At 37.7% G+C, this 17,262-nt stretch overlaps 1 protein-coding gene across 1 annotated transcript in view; it reads left to right on the top strand.

Moving 5' to 3' along the window:
- The window catches only part of DNAH8 (dynein axonemal heavy chain 8), a 438,788-nt gene that overhangs the window by 158,576 nt on the left and 262,950 nt on the right, over window positions 1–17,262 (top strand). The window contains 2 exon segments of the mRNA XM_056137311.1: window positions 1,593–1,665; window positions 2,904–3,093. Coding sequence (XP_055993286.1) covers window positions 1,593–1,665; window positions 2,904–3,093 — 263 coding nt within the window.

Genomic DNA, 17,262 nt, shown 5'->3' with positions numbered 1-17,262 from the left:
ATGATCTCTCTCAATCTCTATTATACATTATGTACCTTACGTTCTCTTTTCTTTTATTTCACCACCTTCTTATCAATGCTGGCTTGAGTTTTGTCCTCAAGTTCATCTATATGATTCTCCACATGTGCAAATTTGCTAATTTGTATTTCTTTTGTGTTCTTTAGCTCATTTGATTTAATCTGTATGGAATCTGTCTGAATGATGTTCTGTTCAGTTCTTTAAATTGGTTGAATTTCTAGCCAGTGATTACTTAGTTTCACTTTCCGGTCCTTAATAGCTATTGCCAAGTGCAGTTGAGTGTTGATTTGAGGTCCTCATCAACCAGGCTCAAGAGTTTTGATGAACTTGAGGACTTGCCTGGTGTTCTGTTCCTGTCTTCTGGAACAGCTGAGTTTTGTTGCTTCCCTATTAATATTAAGTTTTATGGTGTTAATGGTGGAGCTTTAGGTTTCCAGTTACTTAAAAATTGATCTGCTCAGTTGTCTATACAAGAGAGCCACTGGTTATACCTCTGTTGTTCAGATTCTCTTACCATGTAGTGCTGTTTGAGTATGACAAGGGAATCTTCAACTACTTAATCCATTTAGTTAACTGAGATATATATATGTATACTGTTGAGCTGGAGCGATAGCACAGCGGTAGGGTGTTTGCCTCGCACGCAGCCAACATGGCCGACCCGAGTTCGATTCCTCCGCCCCTCTCGGAGAGCCCTGCAAGCTAGCGAGAGTATCTTGCCCGCACGGCAGAGCCTGGCAAGCTCCCCGTGACGTATTCGATATGCCAAACACAGTAACAAGTCTCATGATGGAGACGTTACTGGGCCCGCTCAAGCAAATCGATGAACAACTGGAGGACAGTGACAGTGGCTGTTGATGAATTAAGACTGTTGTATCCCACCTGCCCCAATATGAGGGAAGGTGGGATGAATTTGTTTGAGGAATTTGTTTAGAGTTTTGAGGATTAGCATTGACATCAGATGAGGTGACTACTTGTCTAAGGACTGGGGGTAATATATAGGAAGGTCCCAGGGTTTCTGGAGCAAGTTTAAGAGGTAAGAGGGTGGGATGAGTGAAGTCTTGGCTCCTGGATGTATACACACCTGGGTTTGGAGGATTAGAATTGATACAAGTAGTGGAAATTTCTGGTCTAAGAGCTGGGGACAGCATGTAGAATGGCCCCCAAATCTCCAGGTATGAGGCTCTACACTGGAGTCTGCAAAGGCAGAGAGAATCTCTCTATTTCTATCTGTCCAAATTCATGTGTCCTCACACACACACACACACACACACACACACATGATTTATATTGGTGAACTTATCTGTCATCTATCAAAGGACTGGCATCCAACAGGGCTTTAAGTAAGTATTATTTAGTGGTTATTACTGAGCAAGCAACATTAAAATGCTAGAATATATATGAGACTAATATTTTATTTACTTCTATGAATATTAAATCCCCAAGTTTTCTTGGTTCTCGGAAATGCATTCCATTATAATTATAAATTGCATTCTCTTCTTGTAATTTGATAGTTGTTGTATAACAGGAAATTTTAGGTTAAGTTTTCTAAGTTAAATAAATCTATCTTATTGCAGCCCTGGACGAAAGCGATCAGAGGATGTTGTTTCCTTTATAAAATCCGAAGTACATCTTGCAATTCCTAATGTGGTAAGTATTAGTTTAATACTCAAGTTAATACAGTGATTTTTGGTGATATTGTACTAAAGAAGGATAAAATTAGACATGAATTTTTATTTAAGTAACTCTTGGCCATTTGCAATCTTTGACTTTATCTCAGTTTTCAAAAAATGTTAATGGTCACATTTATATATCTGTTAGAAAAATTGATTTTGCACAATTCATGTTGTATTAAAGGTGTAAGAGTTGACTTAAGTATCTGCTCATTCATTACTTATAATTACCCTAAAAGTCTTTCTTTTTAAAATCTTGTAAGAATTTTACCTCATATATAAACTTATGTCAACATAAACCTCTTGTAATTAAGTTCAAATCCCTATCTCTAATGCAAAAATTTGAGGCAACCCTCTAAGGATGTCAGAATAGGAAGAAGCTTATGCTCAGAGCACTATGGAGCTATGTGCCTTCTTATGAACTTAATTCCCCCATCGCCTCAGTTACACATCACCTTATGTGCAACAGTAACACAAGGGAACGGAAATGCAGTCTGTGACTGGTCAGGTACTTATAGTTCATGTGTCACCTAATACCATATTCATATAGTCTGACCTTCCAGAGGGTAAAGTCTTTTCTTATTTCACATATTTGAAATAGATTAATATCTGTGGTATTAGATTGTTAGAGAACAGTAGTAGAGCTGCTGTTGATTATTTTTGCTGCATGAATATCCAACACGGTAGACGGTAGACACGGTCCTCCCATTATTCATCAATTTGCTCCAGCGGGCCCAGTAACGTCTCCATCATGAGACTTGTTGTTACTGTGTTTGGCATATCGAATACATCACGGGTAGCTTGCCAGGCTCTGCTGTGTGGGCGAGATACTCTCGGTAGCTTGCCGGGCTCTCCGAGAGGGGTGGAGGAATCAACTCGGGTGGGCCATGTTGGCCGCTTGTAAGGTGAACGCCCTATCACTGTATTACCGCTCCAACACATTGTCCACATTGTCTTTGGCTGAATCCAGCCATCCTCACAGAGGCAGAATGACATTGGCTATGGACCTTTTTACTCACAAGATTTGATAGTAGAAGAAAGTGATGCCAGAGAAAGTCTGAAATCTACTATCCCCCAACACCCCTCTTTCCAAAGCAACCTCCCATTGGGTCAGGTGTTCCTCTAGTTCTCTTGTTCCACTGGGACAAAAAATAGCAAAACAAATTATATGATTATACGTGCATAGTATCAGGAATATTCTTCTTCTTTATACAGGTAATGGTTCCTAGTTTGGATGATATTCAACAAGCCATAAATCGTATGATCCAGTTAACTCTGGAGGTCAGCAGAGGTGTGGCTCACTGGGGTCAACAGCATACCAGGCACATCAAGGCTGCCATTAGTTCTACCCATGACACTGACACGGTCCATACAGGCACAGGAAAACAGTTGAAGAGAGAAGAAAGTAAGAATGCTTAAATAAATATCATATGGGTGGAATTTAGAATAACAATAAATGGGCTTTTGGATTTTTTCTGGGTGACAGAACATGGGTTTGACATCATAGGGCATGACAGCATATGGATTTTTTGAAGTCCTTTTAAATATGTCTCTTCAAAGACTTTGGTCATGAGGACTTCTATTACTGTTCCACGACCGTACACTTAAAATCAAGTTCGTCTTTTGGTTGTTGTTTTGTTAATGTAACATGATTTGACTAGTGTTAATATTTATGCTTTTTTTGTTCAGTTACTCTACCTCAAAATGCTAAAGAAACTTTACTGCTATCATCACTTAATTTCTGACCCAATTCTTCTTTCCCATCCTTCTCCTCTCAGCATCACTTGGTAATCATCCCAGTTCTGTAGTCAAAGTCAAAGGGTTTATAGACATTAGGTATTTTCCATTCCTGTCCTTGTTTTTTTAAATACCACATATGAGTGAGATTACCCTATATTTGTTGTGCTTCTAAATTATTTTGCTTAACATGACTACCTCTAAGTTCATCCATTTGGTAGCAAAAGGTAGAATTTCATCTTTTCTTATTGCTGAGGAATATTACATTGTGTAATTAAAGCATCACAACTTTAATTTTTTGTTGAATCACTGAGAAAATTCCTGATATCTTGAGAGAGACCCAAAGAGTACTAAAAAAATAGACTCAAACAAAGGAACATTAAAAAACATGGTAATCAAAATGTAGTATCAAAAGACAAACACTACTTAAAGCAGCTAGAAAGAAGGGAAAACTCAGATATAAGGCAAACATTGTAAGAATCACAACAGACCTTCCATATGTTATCTTACAAGACAGGGAAGAGTGGGATGGCATATTCAAGAAGCTGACTGAAAACCAGGCTCGAGTCCACTACCTGCAAAGTTATCATTTAGACTTGAGAAAGGGATAAAAACTTTTCAGACAACTAAACCAACCCTGAAAGAATTACTGAAAAGTCACTTTTTAAAAAGTTCTTTATGTCAATAATCTTTCTGAATGTCAATGGACTAAGCTCTCCCCCATAACCACATAGATACAGAAAGAGCCTACAGAATAGGAAAAATATTTACCCAATATAGCACAGCGGGTAGGGCGTTCGCCTTACAAGCGGCCAACATGGCCGACCCGAGTTCGATTCCTCCGCCCCTCTCGGAGAGCCCGGCAAGCTACCGAGAGTATTCGATATGCCAGACACAGTAACAACAAAGTCTCCAATGGAGACGTTACTGGGCCCGCTCGAGCAAATCGATGATCAACGGGAGGGCCTTTACCTTTACCTTTACCTTACATATTTGACAATTAATATCCAGGATATAAAAGATACTAGTAGAATTGTACAAGAAAAAAATCCTCCAACCCCATCAAAAAATGGGGAGAAGAAATGAACAGAAGTTTCCTCAAAAAAGAAATACAAAAAAAGCCAAAAGGCATATGAAAAAATGCTCCACATCACTAGCCATCAGGAAGATGCCAATCAAAACAACAATGAGATATCATCGCACACCATAGAGACTGGCACACATTCAAAAGAACAAAAGCAACCAGTGCTGGCATGGATGTGGGGGAAAAGGGACACTCTTTCACTGTTGGTGGGAATGCCCACTAGTCAAACCTTTCTGGAAAACAATATGGAAAGTCCTTCAAAAACTAGAAATTGAGCTTCCGTATGACCCTGCAATACCACTTCTGGGAATATATCCTGAGGATGCAAAAAAGCACAGCATAAATGACATCTGTACCTATACATTCATTGCATCACTGTTCACAATAGCCAAAATCTGGAAACAACCCAAGTGCCCTAGAACAGATGACTGGTTAAAGAAACTTTGGTACATCTACACAATGAAATACTATGCAGCTGTCAGAAGAGATGAAGTCATGAACTTTGCTTATAAAATGGATAGACATGGAGAGTATCATGATAAGTGAGATGAGTCAGAAAGAGAGGGACAGACATAGAAGGACTGCACTCATTTGTGGAGTATAAAACAACATAACATGAGGCTGACACCTAAGGACAGTAGATACAGGGGACAGATAGATTGCTCCATAGCTGGAAGCCTGCCTCATGAGCAAAGGGGAGAAGGCATCTGGAATAGAGAAGGGATCACTAAGAAAAAGATGGCTGGAGGAATTGGTCGGGATGGGAGATGTGTGCAGAAAGTAGAAAATGGACCAAACATGATATAGCCTCTCAGTATCTGCATTGCAAACCATAATGCCCAAAAGTAGAGGAAGATTATGAGGAATCATGTCTGCCATGGAGGCAGAGGGAGGGGGGAGAGGGGGGATATACTTTGGATATTGGTGGTGGGGAATGTGCACTGGTGGAGGGATGGGTAAGTTTGATCATTGTGTGATTGTAACCCAAACATAAAAGCTTATAACTATCTCACGGTGATTCAATAAAATTTAAAAAACAAACAAACAACAATAAAAAACCCCACATAGAATAACTAGATGGATCTGGAAACAAAATCCAACCATTCAGGGTTGACAGGAAAAACACCTAAACTCTCAGGATAAATTCAGACTTCAAACGAAAGGATGGAAAACAATTATATAAGCCAATGGAAGACAAAAGTCTGAGACAGCCATACTTTGATGAAATACAGTCAATATAAAGAAAGTAATGATGGACACTACTTATTTGTCAAGGGAACAAGATCAAGAAATACTAACTGTCAACAACACCTACATACCAAATGAAGGCTCAGAAAAGTTCATAAAGCTTTTGTTCACAAACCTAAGAAAAACATTCATGGACGCACAATCATAGTGGGAGACTTCCACACACCACTTTTCCCACTAGATATATCAGTAAGGAGACAAAAGCCCCAATGAGGAGTAGAAAAAACTGGGACTTTTGGAAATATACAGGCTCTACATTCCACTCCCACCCCAAAGAATACTCATTCTCTCTAATCCACGCAGAACATTTTCCAGGATAGATTACATATTAGAGCAAAACTCTATATGGACATAAATTTAAAAACATAGAAATTTTACAAACTATTTTCTCAGAGCACAATACCATGAAAATAAAAATTAACTACAGAAAGAAATGAGGAAAATTCCAACTTTGAAGTTGAAGAAAATATTGCTAAACAATAATTGAATCAAAGAGGAAATAAAAGATTCTTGAAACTAATGAGAAAGAAGACACAAGCTAACAGAATCTATGGAATACAGCAAAAGCTGTACCAAGGGAGAAATTCATAGCAATGCAGGTCTAGGTTATGAAAGAAGAAAAAGCCCAAATCAACAACCTACTTGCACATCTCAAAAATCTGGAGAAGGAACAACAAACAAATTCAAAACAATGGCAGAATGAGGAAAATAATAAAAACTAGAGCACAAATCACCAACCTGGAAACCAAGAAAGCAATTCAAAGAATCAATGAAGCTAGTAGCTAGTTCTTTGAAAAAATAAATAATATATATATAAACCTTTAGTTAAACTTACGAGTAAAAAAGAAAAAATATCCAAATAAATCAGAGGAGAAATATTATAATTTCTTAATCCTTAAGAAATTAAAAATGTAATAAGAAATTATTATGAACAACTTTGTACTCTTAAGGTGGAGAAAAAGAAATTGATAGATTCATAGAGTCATGTAATCTCTCAAATCTGCTTAAGGAGGAAGTAGAAAGCCCAAACAAGCCAATCACAAGTAAGGGAATTGAAACAATATTAAGAATCTCTCCAAGAACAAAAGTCCTGGTCTAGAAGGGTTCACTCATGAATTCTGTGAAACCTTCAAAGATTTATTGCCTGTACTCTTTTTTTTCCCCCTTTATTTTATTTTTTTTTTTAAGTTGTAGATTTACAATTTTTTGTGCTTTGGTTTCAATTATACAATGATCAGATACCCATCCCTCCACCAGTGCCCATTTTCCACCACCATGGATAATATCCCTCCCACCCCCATCCCCCCATCCCCCCTGTCTCTGTGGCAGGGCAATCCCCTGTGTTCTCTCTCTCCTTTTGGATGTTGTGGTCTGCAAAAGATATTGCCTGTACTCTTAAGCTCTTCCAAAATTTTGAAGACATAGGTCTTTTTTTTCCCTAACAACTTCCATGAAGATAATGTTACACTAATACTCAGAGCAAAGAGAAAGACTTCCAGAAAAAAGTTTTCAGCCCAAAATTCCTAATGAATATCAATGCAAAAAATCTTAACAAAATCTTAGCTCACTGAATCCAACAGAATATAAATATAAAAAAACATACACCCTGAGATTTATCCCAGAGATGCAAGGATGGTTAACCACATGCAAAGCAATTAACATAATGCACCACATTATTAAAAAGAAAGATAAATATCACATGATTATATCAATTAATTCAGAGAAAGCCTTTGACAATATCCAGCATCCATTCATGATAAAAACTTGTTGACAAAATAGAGGTGAAAGAAATCTTCCTCAAGATAATAATGGCCATCTATAACAAGCCCACAACCAACGTTATCCTTAATAGTGAAAAACTAGGTCCTTTCTGTACTTAATATCCATTTTTAAATTATTTTATGGACTGAAGTTACTACTGAACTGTAAAATATAACTTTCACATGTTGTTTCCTTCACACATTGATTTGTCTTGCATTTAATTTTTTTAAATAAATGATGCTTGAAGTTATCTGTTGGGGAAAACCTGAAGTACTGACTGAAATACTTTCACAATAAAATTTATTCTAGGTGAAAAAAAATTTTTTATAGTAGACCTCAGGAACTGGAAAACTTTTATCCCATGTTCATGGATTGGAAGAATCAGTATTATTAAAATAACTATCCTACCTAAGCTATTAAAAATACTCAATGTAATCCCCATCCAAATTCAGATGATATTCTTCCTGGATTTAGATAACTCAGTAATAAAGTTTGTATGGATTCAGAAAAGACCTCAAATAGCCAAAACCATACTGAAAAATAAGAAATTGGGAGGTATTTCATTACCTAACTTGGAACTATAATATAGAGTTTAGTGATCAAAAGCACATGGTACTGGAATAAAGATAGACCATCTGACCATTGGGTCAGAATCAAATTCCCTATGACAAAACCCCATATATTTGGGCAGTTAATTTTCGGTAAGAGAGCTGAGAACATGAAACGGACTAAAGATATCCTCTTCAACAAATAGTGCTGGCAAATTAGATAATAACATGTAAGAAATTAAAGTTGAATTTGTATCTTATACTTCAAACAAAGTCAATTCAAAGTGGATCAAAGACCTGGACCCAACCAGAAACTATGGAGTATATTGAGGAAAATATAATCAGAACACTTCAAGATTTGGACCTAAAAAGTGTCTTCAATAATCTGATGCCACTGGCAATGGCAACACATTAAAAAGTAAACAATTGTAACTACATAAAATTAAAGAGCTTCTTCATGGCAAAAGAAACATGGGCAAAAAACTAAAAGACAGCTAAATGAATGGGAAAAAATATTTGCATTCAGCACACCAGATAAAAGTTTGTATAAGTGAAACCCAAGCACAAAAATTTGTAAATATACAACTGTACCTCATGGTGTTTCACTAATAAAAATCTAAAAAAAAGTTTGAGATTGAGGATATATAATGTACTAAAAAAAGATCAACAACAGCAGCAAAGTTCAAAAACACTACCAAAAAATGGGGAGAGGAAATGAATATGCACTTCTCAGAGGAAGGTGGCAGATGATGTACAGAGACATTAAAAATGTTCATCATCACTTATCATAAAAGTAAGTAAAGTAAAGGCCCTCCCGTTGATCGTCGATTTGCTCGAGTGGGCCCAGTAACGTCTCCATTGGAGACTTCTTGTTACTGTGTCTGGCATATCGAATACTCTCGGTAGCTTGCCGGGCTCTCCGAGAGGGGCGGAGGAATCGAACTCGGGTCGGCCATGTTGGCTGCGTGCAAGGCAAACGCCCTACCGCTGTGCTATCGCTCCAACCCTTATCCAGCACTTATCATAAAAGAAATCTAAATCAAGATGACAATGAGATACAATCTCACATCAGTGTGAATGGCAAAAATAGGAACAATCTGTGTTGGTGGTGATGTGATGAAAAGGAACTCTCATCCACTGCTGGTAGAATGTTGTCTAGTGCAAACTCTGTGGAAAGCAGTGTAGAGAGTTCTCCATAAATTTAGAATTAAACAGCCATATGACCAAGCAATTCCACTTTGGGGCATCTATCCCCAGCACATAAAAACACTCTCCATAGAACATACGCACAGCATTATTCATTGCTGCACTCAGCACAATAGATAAGATATGGAGTAAACCTAGGTGTCCAATAACAGATGAATGGATTATGAAGATTATATACACAATTGAATACTATGCAACAACAAGAAATGATGCAATTCTCTGCAACATGATTGAAACTGGAAGATACTGTGTTGAGTGAAGTAAGCCAGAAGAATAAAGACAAGCACAGGATGATCCCACTTATCTGTGGTATATAGAATATTGGGAGAGGAAATGTACTTTAGTAAAAGGGAATATCAAGGCCACCCTTGACCTCAGTATTTACAGAGGAAAAAGACAGAGAAAGAGAGGAATCAAGCCAGGAGTTATGTGGGTGAAAAGAACTGGAAGTAATGGGTAAAGAGGCATCAGTGCTTAAGTTATACAGGTGATGTGGGTGACTATTATAGCCATATATCCAAAACACAGACTCAACAAAACTGAAAGCATGATCTAAGCTGCAACCACTGAAACTTTGTAATGTTACTGTCAAGTTAATAGATGGTGTTGGAGTGGGGAGGAAACATGGGAACACTGATGGGGGGATATTAACACTGGTGGTAGGACCAGTGTCCTACCTAAAACTCAACTATCAATAACCTCGTAAATCATAGTTCATTTTTTCAGGATCTACTGCCTCTTCAGGCTTTTCCAGGAAATTGAAGAAATTGAAGAGAACAAATAGTTTCTATGAGGAAATATCATCCTGATATCAATAGCAGAAGGAGATACCACAAGAGAGAGAAAGAGAGAGAGAGATGGAGACAGAGAATTACAGGCTGATATCCCTGTTGAACACAGATGCAAAGATTCTCAACAAAATTCTAGCAAATAGACTCCAACAACTCATCAAAAAGATCATACACAATGGCCAAATAGGATTCATCCTGGTAATGCAAGGATGGTTTAACATTTGCAAGTCAATCGATATAATAAACAATATAAATCAAAGAAAAGATTAAAAATCATATGATCACATCAATAACTGAAAAGAAAAAATTTGACAAGATCCAGTACCTGTTTATGATAAAACTATCAACTAAATGAAAGTTTAAAGAACTTTCTTCAGTATTGTCAAAGCTATTTACCAAAGCCCACAGCAAGAATTATTCTCAATGGGGAAAACATAAAAGCCCTCCCTCTAAGATCAGGCACAAGAAAAGTTTGCTCATATTTGCCATTCCTGTTCAATATAGCACTGGAAATATTTGCTATAGCATTTAGGAAAGAAAAAGATAGCAAGGGCATCCAGATTAGAAGAGAAAATTAAATTTATCGGTATTTTCAGATGATATGATATTACACTTACAAAATCCTAAAGGCTGCACTAAAATATCTTGGAAGTAATAGGTTTGTATAGGAAAGTGGCAGCTTATAAAATCAATATAAAAAGTCCATAGATTTCCTATATGCAAATGATGAAAGAAAAAATGATATAAAATAAAACAATTTCATTTACAGTTGTGCTTCAGGAAATCAATTATCTCAGAATCAGCTTAACTACAGAGATGAAGGCCCTATTGGAAAAAAATATAAAACACTACCTCAATAAATAAAAATGGACATGAGGAAATGGAGACACGTCTTCTGTGGGAGGATTAGCATTGTCAAAATGGCAGAATACCTCAAAGCATTATATAGATTCAATACAGTCCCTATAAGGATTGACACGACATATTCCAAAGAAATAGATTAAAAATTTGCTGAAATTTATATGGAACAATAAACTCCATGAATAGCTAAAGCAATCTTTGGGGAAAAAAGATGGGAGGCATAACCTTCCCCAACTTTAAACTATATTACAAAGGGGTAGTAATTAAAAAAGCATGGTATTGAAATAAAGACATATTCGCAGATCAATGGAATATAGTTGAAAATCCTAACACAGACCCTCAAATGTATTGCCATTTACTCTTTGATAAAGGACAAAAATATCAAGAGGAGCAAGAAAAGTTTCTTCAACAAGTGGTGCTGGGAAAACTAGACAGCTACATGCAAAAATATATGAACTCAGACCTCATTCTAATGCAGTGCATAAAAGTCCAATTAAAATGGATTAAAATCCTCTATATCTGTCCTGAATCCATAAGGTACATGTATTAAAACATAGGCATTGAAGCTAAAGGTATTTTCAAAGATGAAACACCACTGCCCAATCGAGTGGAAGCAAAGATAAACAAATGGGACTCCATTAAACTAAGAAGCTTCTGCACCCCATAAGAATTGGTGACCAAGATACAAAGACAGCTCATGGAACTGGAAAAATTATTTACCCAATACCTATCTGATAATGGGTTCATATCCAAGATATGCAAGGCCTGGGTAGAAAAAAAATCCATCCTCAGAAAAAGTTGGGAAGAACAAATGAACAGAAACTTCCTTAAAGAAGAAATATAATTGGCCATAAGGCACATAAAAATGCTCTACATCACTAATCACCAGGGAGATGCAAATCAAACAACAATTAGATTTCATCTCACTCCACAGAGTCTGTCACCCATCAAAAAGAACAAGAACAACTAGTGCTGGTGTGAGAGGAGAAAGTGACTCTTATTCATTTACTCCTTGCAATCATGAACAAGTCAAGAATGTTTGCTTTCTCACATCTATCCAACATTATACTGGAAGTTTTCTTCAGTGGGTTAAGATATGGAAAAGAAATTAAACCTATACAGATTGAAAAGTAAAATTAAAACTGTATTAACATGACATAATCTTGTACGTAAAATTATCCTCAGGAATATGTTTACATGCTCAAAAGGACCATTAGAATTAATGAATTCTATAAATTTATTTGGAATAATACCAAACACAAATATAGTAAAAATTTCTGTTATATTTCTAAATGCTGCCACTGAACAACATAAAAATTAAATTAAGAAAACAGTTTCATTGAAAACAATATTATAGGTTTAGGACTGGAAACTATAAAAAAAAATATTGAGAGATATACCATGGGGCTGGAGCTATAGCACAGCGTTAGAGCGTTTCCCTTGCACGTGGTCGGCCCAGTCAATCCGGGTTTGATTCCTCCGCCCCTCTCGGAGAGCCCAGCAAGCTATGAGAGTATCTCTCCTGCATGGCAAAACCTGGCAAGCTCCCCGTGGTGTATTCGACATGCCAAACACAGTAAGAAAAAGTTTCACAATGGAGACGTTACTGGGCCGCTCAAGCAAATCAATGAACAACGGGAGGACAGTGCTACAGTGCTACCATGGGGCTATATATCATATTCAGAGACTTAAATGTTCAATACTGTTGACCTGTCATTTCTCCCTCAAATTACCTATATGTTCAATGATCACTTGATCACTTGACTTCCTGTTAATTGTCGATTTGCTTCAGAGGGCTCCAGTAATGTCTCCATTTGTCCCTGTCGCATGCTAGTGTAGCCCAATGGTGTCTGTTAGCTCTAGGAACACGAAGAGCCTAAAACCGATTGTTCATGATCTTGATGAAGAAGTCTGACCATTTGGTAGGTGGGCGGCCATGCGGTCTTTTGACATCCCATGGAATCCAGTCAGTAACAGCTCTAGTCCAGTGGTCGTCTCTAAATCTCATTATGTGACCAGCCCATCTGATTTTTGACACCTTGGCGAACGAGACAGCGTCCCTGATTCTTGATCGTCGATGGAGGTCGGAACTCCGGATTCTTTCTCTCATTTGAGTGAAACGTGATATTCCAAGCATAGCTCTTTCAATTCCTCTTTGGGAGACCTGAATAGTGTTCTCATCCTGTTTGCGTAGGGCCCAGGTCTCTGAGGCATACGTTAATGCAGGAAGAACAGTGGAATCAAAGAGATGTGCCCAGAGCCGGAGGTTTTTTGTCCTCTTAGCTATTTCTTCGACGCTCTTGAAGGCGTTCCAAGCCGCTCTCTTCCTCCTGCGCAGCTCGGGTGCCAGGTCATTTGTCATGTTGACTTCTCGACCTAGGTACACATAGCTGTTGCATTTGGAGATGGTCGTTCTGTTGAGAGCAAATGGGGCGTCAGGAACGAGGCTGTTTCTCATAAACATTGTCTTCATAAGATTCAGCTGTAGTCCGACCTTTCCACACTCACGGTCGAAGTTGGCCGGCATTTGTGCCGCTTGGCTAATGTTTGGTGTTATTAAAACAATGTCATCAGCAAAGCGGAGGTGGTGTAGTTGCCGACCATCTATCTTCACTCCCATTCCTTCCCATTCCAGTCGTCGCATGATGATCTTGAGGGTGGCACTGAAGAGTTTCAGTGAAATGGTATCACCCTGCCGCACCCCTCTCTTGACATCAATGACCTAAAGCGGTCATTGAAGCCCTAGCCAATCAGGGCATTCAAACTCAATAATCAAGATCCTCCATGAGCTGTATTACGGATTCACTACCAGGATCTCACCATTCTACAAAGAAGTAATCATGTTAAATGAAATCTATCAAAATCTCAGAGGGCTGTTTTTTAGAAATTAAAAAGTTGTTCCTTAAATTTGAATAAGGAAGAGGGAAATTCAAGGGATCTAAAATAACTGAAATATTTTTGAACAGAAAAATAAAACTGAAGACTTTATATTGCTTCATTTAAAAACATGTTATAGAACTCAGTAATCAAAACAGTGTGCTGTTGTTCTTGTATGAGACATACAGGTCAGTAGAGCATGATAAATTGAAGGAAAAACTCTGCAGAGTTATCAAGTCAAACCAAGGGAATAAAGAACTATCTTTCTAACAAATAGTACTGAAATAATTACATATACATATTCAAAAATGTAAACTTGGACACTTAAAACATAAATAAAAGTAAAAATTATATTAAAGTGCTATAAAATTTTGGGAAGAAAATAGAGATGACATTTTTTTGTGGTATAGGTTTAGACCAAGAATTCATAGACTGGTATCAATCAAAAGCATAATCCATAACAGAAAAAGAAAAACTGACTTTATCCAAATAAAAAGTATTTGCTCTTAAAAAGACATCATTAAAAATTAAAAGCAACTTATATTCAATGGGCTAGAGTGATAGCACAGCGGTAGGGCATTTGCCTTGCACGCAGCCAACATGGCTGACCCGAGTTCGATTCCTCCGCCCCTCCCTGAGAGCCCAGCAAGCTACCGAGAGTATCTCGCCCGCATGGCAGAGCCTGGCAAGCTCCCCGTGATGTATTCGATATGCCAAACACAGTAACAACAAAGTCTCCAATGGAGACGTTACTGGGCCCGCTCGAGCAAATCGATGATCAACGGGAGGGCCTTTACCTTTTTACCTATATTCAATACACATAAAGAATTCTTATTTTGGATCACACCCAACAACACTCAGGATATACTCCTGACTCTTCACTCAGGAATCAGTTTTTCCAGGGCTCAGGTGGCTTTATGGGATGCTCGTGGTCGAAACTGGGTAGACCAGGTACCCTTGGTACTATCTCCCTGCCCCGAGATTTCTTACAGATAAATAATAAGACCCTTCCCCTTCAATACTGAAACCATTAGATAGCTCAACAGAGAAGATAGATGAGTAGCTAATAAACACATAGTAAGATGCTTAATATCATTAGTAGGTAGATACATATTAAAACCATGCTGAAATATCAGAAGACATGTATGGTAATGACATATAAAAAAGTCAGCCTTTCCAGTTGCTGACAAAAAACCTGGAACTTTGATATACTGCTGGTGGGAATGTAAAAATAGCAACACCTTGAAGCCTGTTTATGCTTTACTTTTCTATCCCTTTTCTTTTTGTTTTTGGGTCACACCTGGCAGTGCTAAGAGATTACTCCTGGCTCTGTTCTTCTGACCTTCTACATCCTGCTCCCCCATCCCAGATGATGCTTACTTTTACTGTGCCCATTACAGAATGGAATGCAGAACCTCCTCTCTACTGTGTGCGTCCCAGAAGTCTCCACACTTGACCTGAACTATATTAAGAGCCTATCTATGGCACAGCTCCTGAAGTCCAGATCTATGAAAAAATCACATGCTTCTCACAGTTACTTTTCCTGTCATTCAGTAAGGATGTTGACTTTGTATGAGACATGAGAAGATGAAAGCAATCTCTAGCTTAATCCTCACCATTTCCTATAGCACTGCACTGTCTTCCCATTATTCATCGATTTGCTCGAGCGGGCCCAGTAACGTCTCCATTTTGAGACTTGTTGTTACTGTGTTTGGCATATACTGCGTTTGAATACGTCACGGGTAGCTTGCCAGGCTTTGCCGTGTGGGCAAGATACTCTCGGTATCTCTCCTAGAGGGGCAGAGGAATCGAACCCGGCTTGGCCGGGCTGGCTGCATGCAAGGCAAATGCCCTACCCCTGTGCTATCGCTCCATCATTTTCTAGGGGGCTTAATTACAAAGACTCACTCCTCAGCACAGCAAGAACAGGGGAAGATCAATGGGAGAAACACATTAAGCCCACAAAACTCAATGAGAGAAAACAATATTACCAAAGACATAAACAATACCAGTAAATTCTCAGTGTCTTTAGTGACACTATAATGAGATGTTCAGTGAATTTAAAGAATCGAGAGCATAGGTAATCAGAAAAGCACAAGAAAGTAAGAGAATCAAAATGAAAAAGTGACTTCAGCCAGAAATGACAGAAATGAACAACATGGTAGGTTTTATATATATGTATATACATATATATATAAAACTAAAGAGTCAATAGAAGTCAAAAGTCAGCATAATATCTGTAGCTGAGTAAAAGAATGATATGCTCCAAGATGAAAAGGAGGAAATTGCTAGGAAACAGCATATGGTGAATAGAAATGAACAACATACCAGAGAACTATGGGGTGAGTTCAGGAGGAATAATATAAGAACCATTGGAATCCCTGAAGAAAATGAAGGCACATGTTATGAAGAAACAATAATGATATCTAAGAGGTCTGAAGGGTCCCAGTGAAAAGAGACCCAATCAGGAAAGCTTCAAGACACATTATGCTCAACATGACAAAATTTTTAGATAGAGAGAAAATATTGAATGCAGCAAGCTTTTTTTAAAAAAGAACTTATATGCAAAGGAAAGCCCATTTGATGTATAGCAAATCTATCAAATGAGACTCTACAAGACAGAAGAATAGGGAAGAATATAGCACGAAAGCTCAAAAAAAATGAACATCTGACCAATAATGCTCTTATCCAACTATATTATCAGTCAATTGTGATGGACCTATAGAGAGCATTAGGAAAGACAACAGCTTAGGGAATTCATAGCCTTGAAACCAGCTTTACAAGAGGCATTTTAAAGAGTTCCTCTAAAGGACAGGAGAAGTTTCCCATCATGTGGCATTGAGTATGGCTCTCACTGATAGTGCATATTTTTGTCCTCTCCTAGATTAAGAAAGGTTAATAACATATAGCAATTAATCATCATAAATTGACTTTTATTGATTTATTTTCTGATAATTCTATTAGCCATTCCTGTTTTATTGGACCAAATAATATGAAATAAATTTGTTATGTGCCTACCAGGCTATTAGGTGGGAAGGAACCTTGAGATAATGGTGGAGGGAAAGGGACAGGAAACTGGTGGTGAAGTCGGTGTTGCAACATTCTGTGCCTGAAACAACTCTATTATAAACAACTTTGTAAATCCTTGGGCCTCAATAAATATTCCTAAAAAAATAAACAATTTTTTCCTGGCAGAAGTTAGGGGAACATATTCAGTGCTGAAGATTGAACCCAGGTTGACCTTAAATAAGGCAATCATCTTACCCACTGTAGTATCTCTATGGCTCTTTTACCATTTTCTTAATGAGCAAAGTATCATTAAGAAAATTGAGTTTTACCATTTAACCCAACAGTTTTACCCCCAGGAACTTATTTAAGAAAAGTGACATTATAGATGATATGATATTATACTTAGAGAACCCTATAACCTCCACCAAGAAACTACTAGAAACAATAGACTT

The sequence above is a fragment of the Sorex fumeus genome, unplaced genomic scaffold (assembly GCF_029834395.1).
Source record: "Sorex fumeus unplaced genomic scaffold, SorFum_2.1 ptg000123l, whole genome shotgun sequence".
Classification (NCBI taxonomy): domain Eukaryota; kingdom Metazoa; phylum Chordata; class Mammalia; order Eulipotyphla; family Soricidae; genus Sorex; species Sorex fumeus.
The sequence above is the reverse complement of the archived record's forward strand: the minus strand, read 5'-3'. Positions and strand labels throughout refer to the sequence as shown.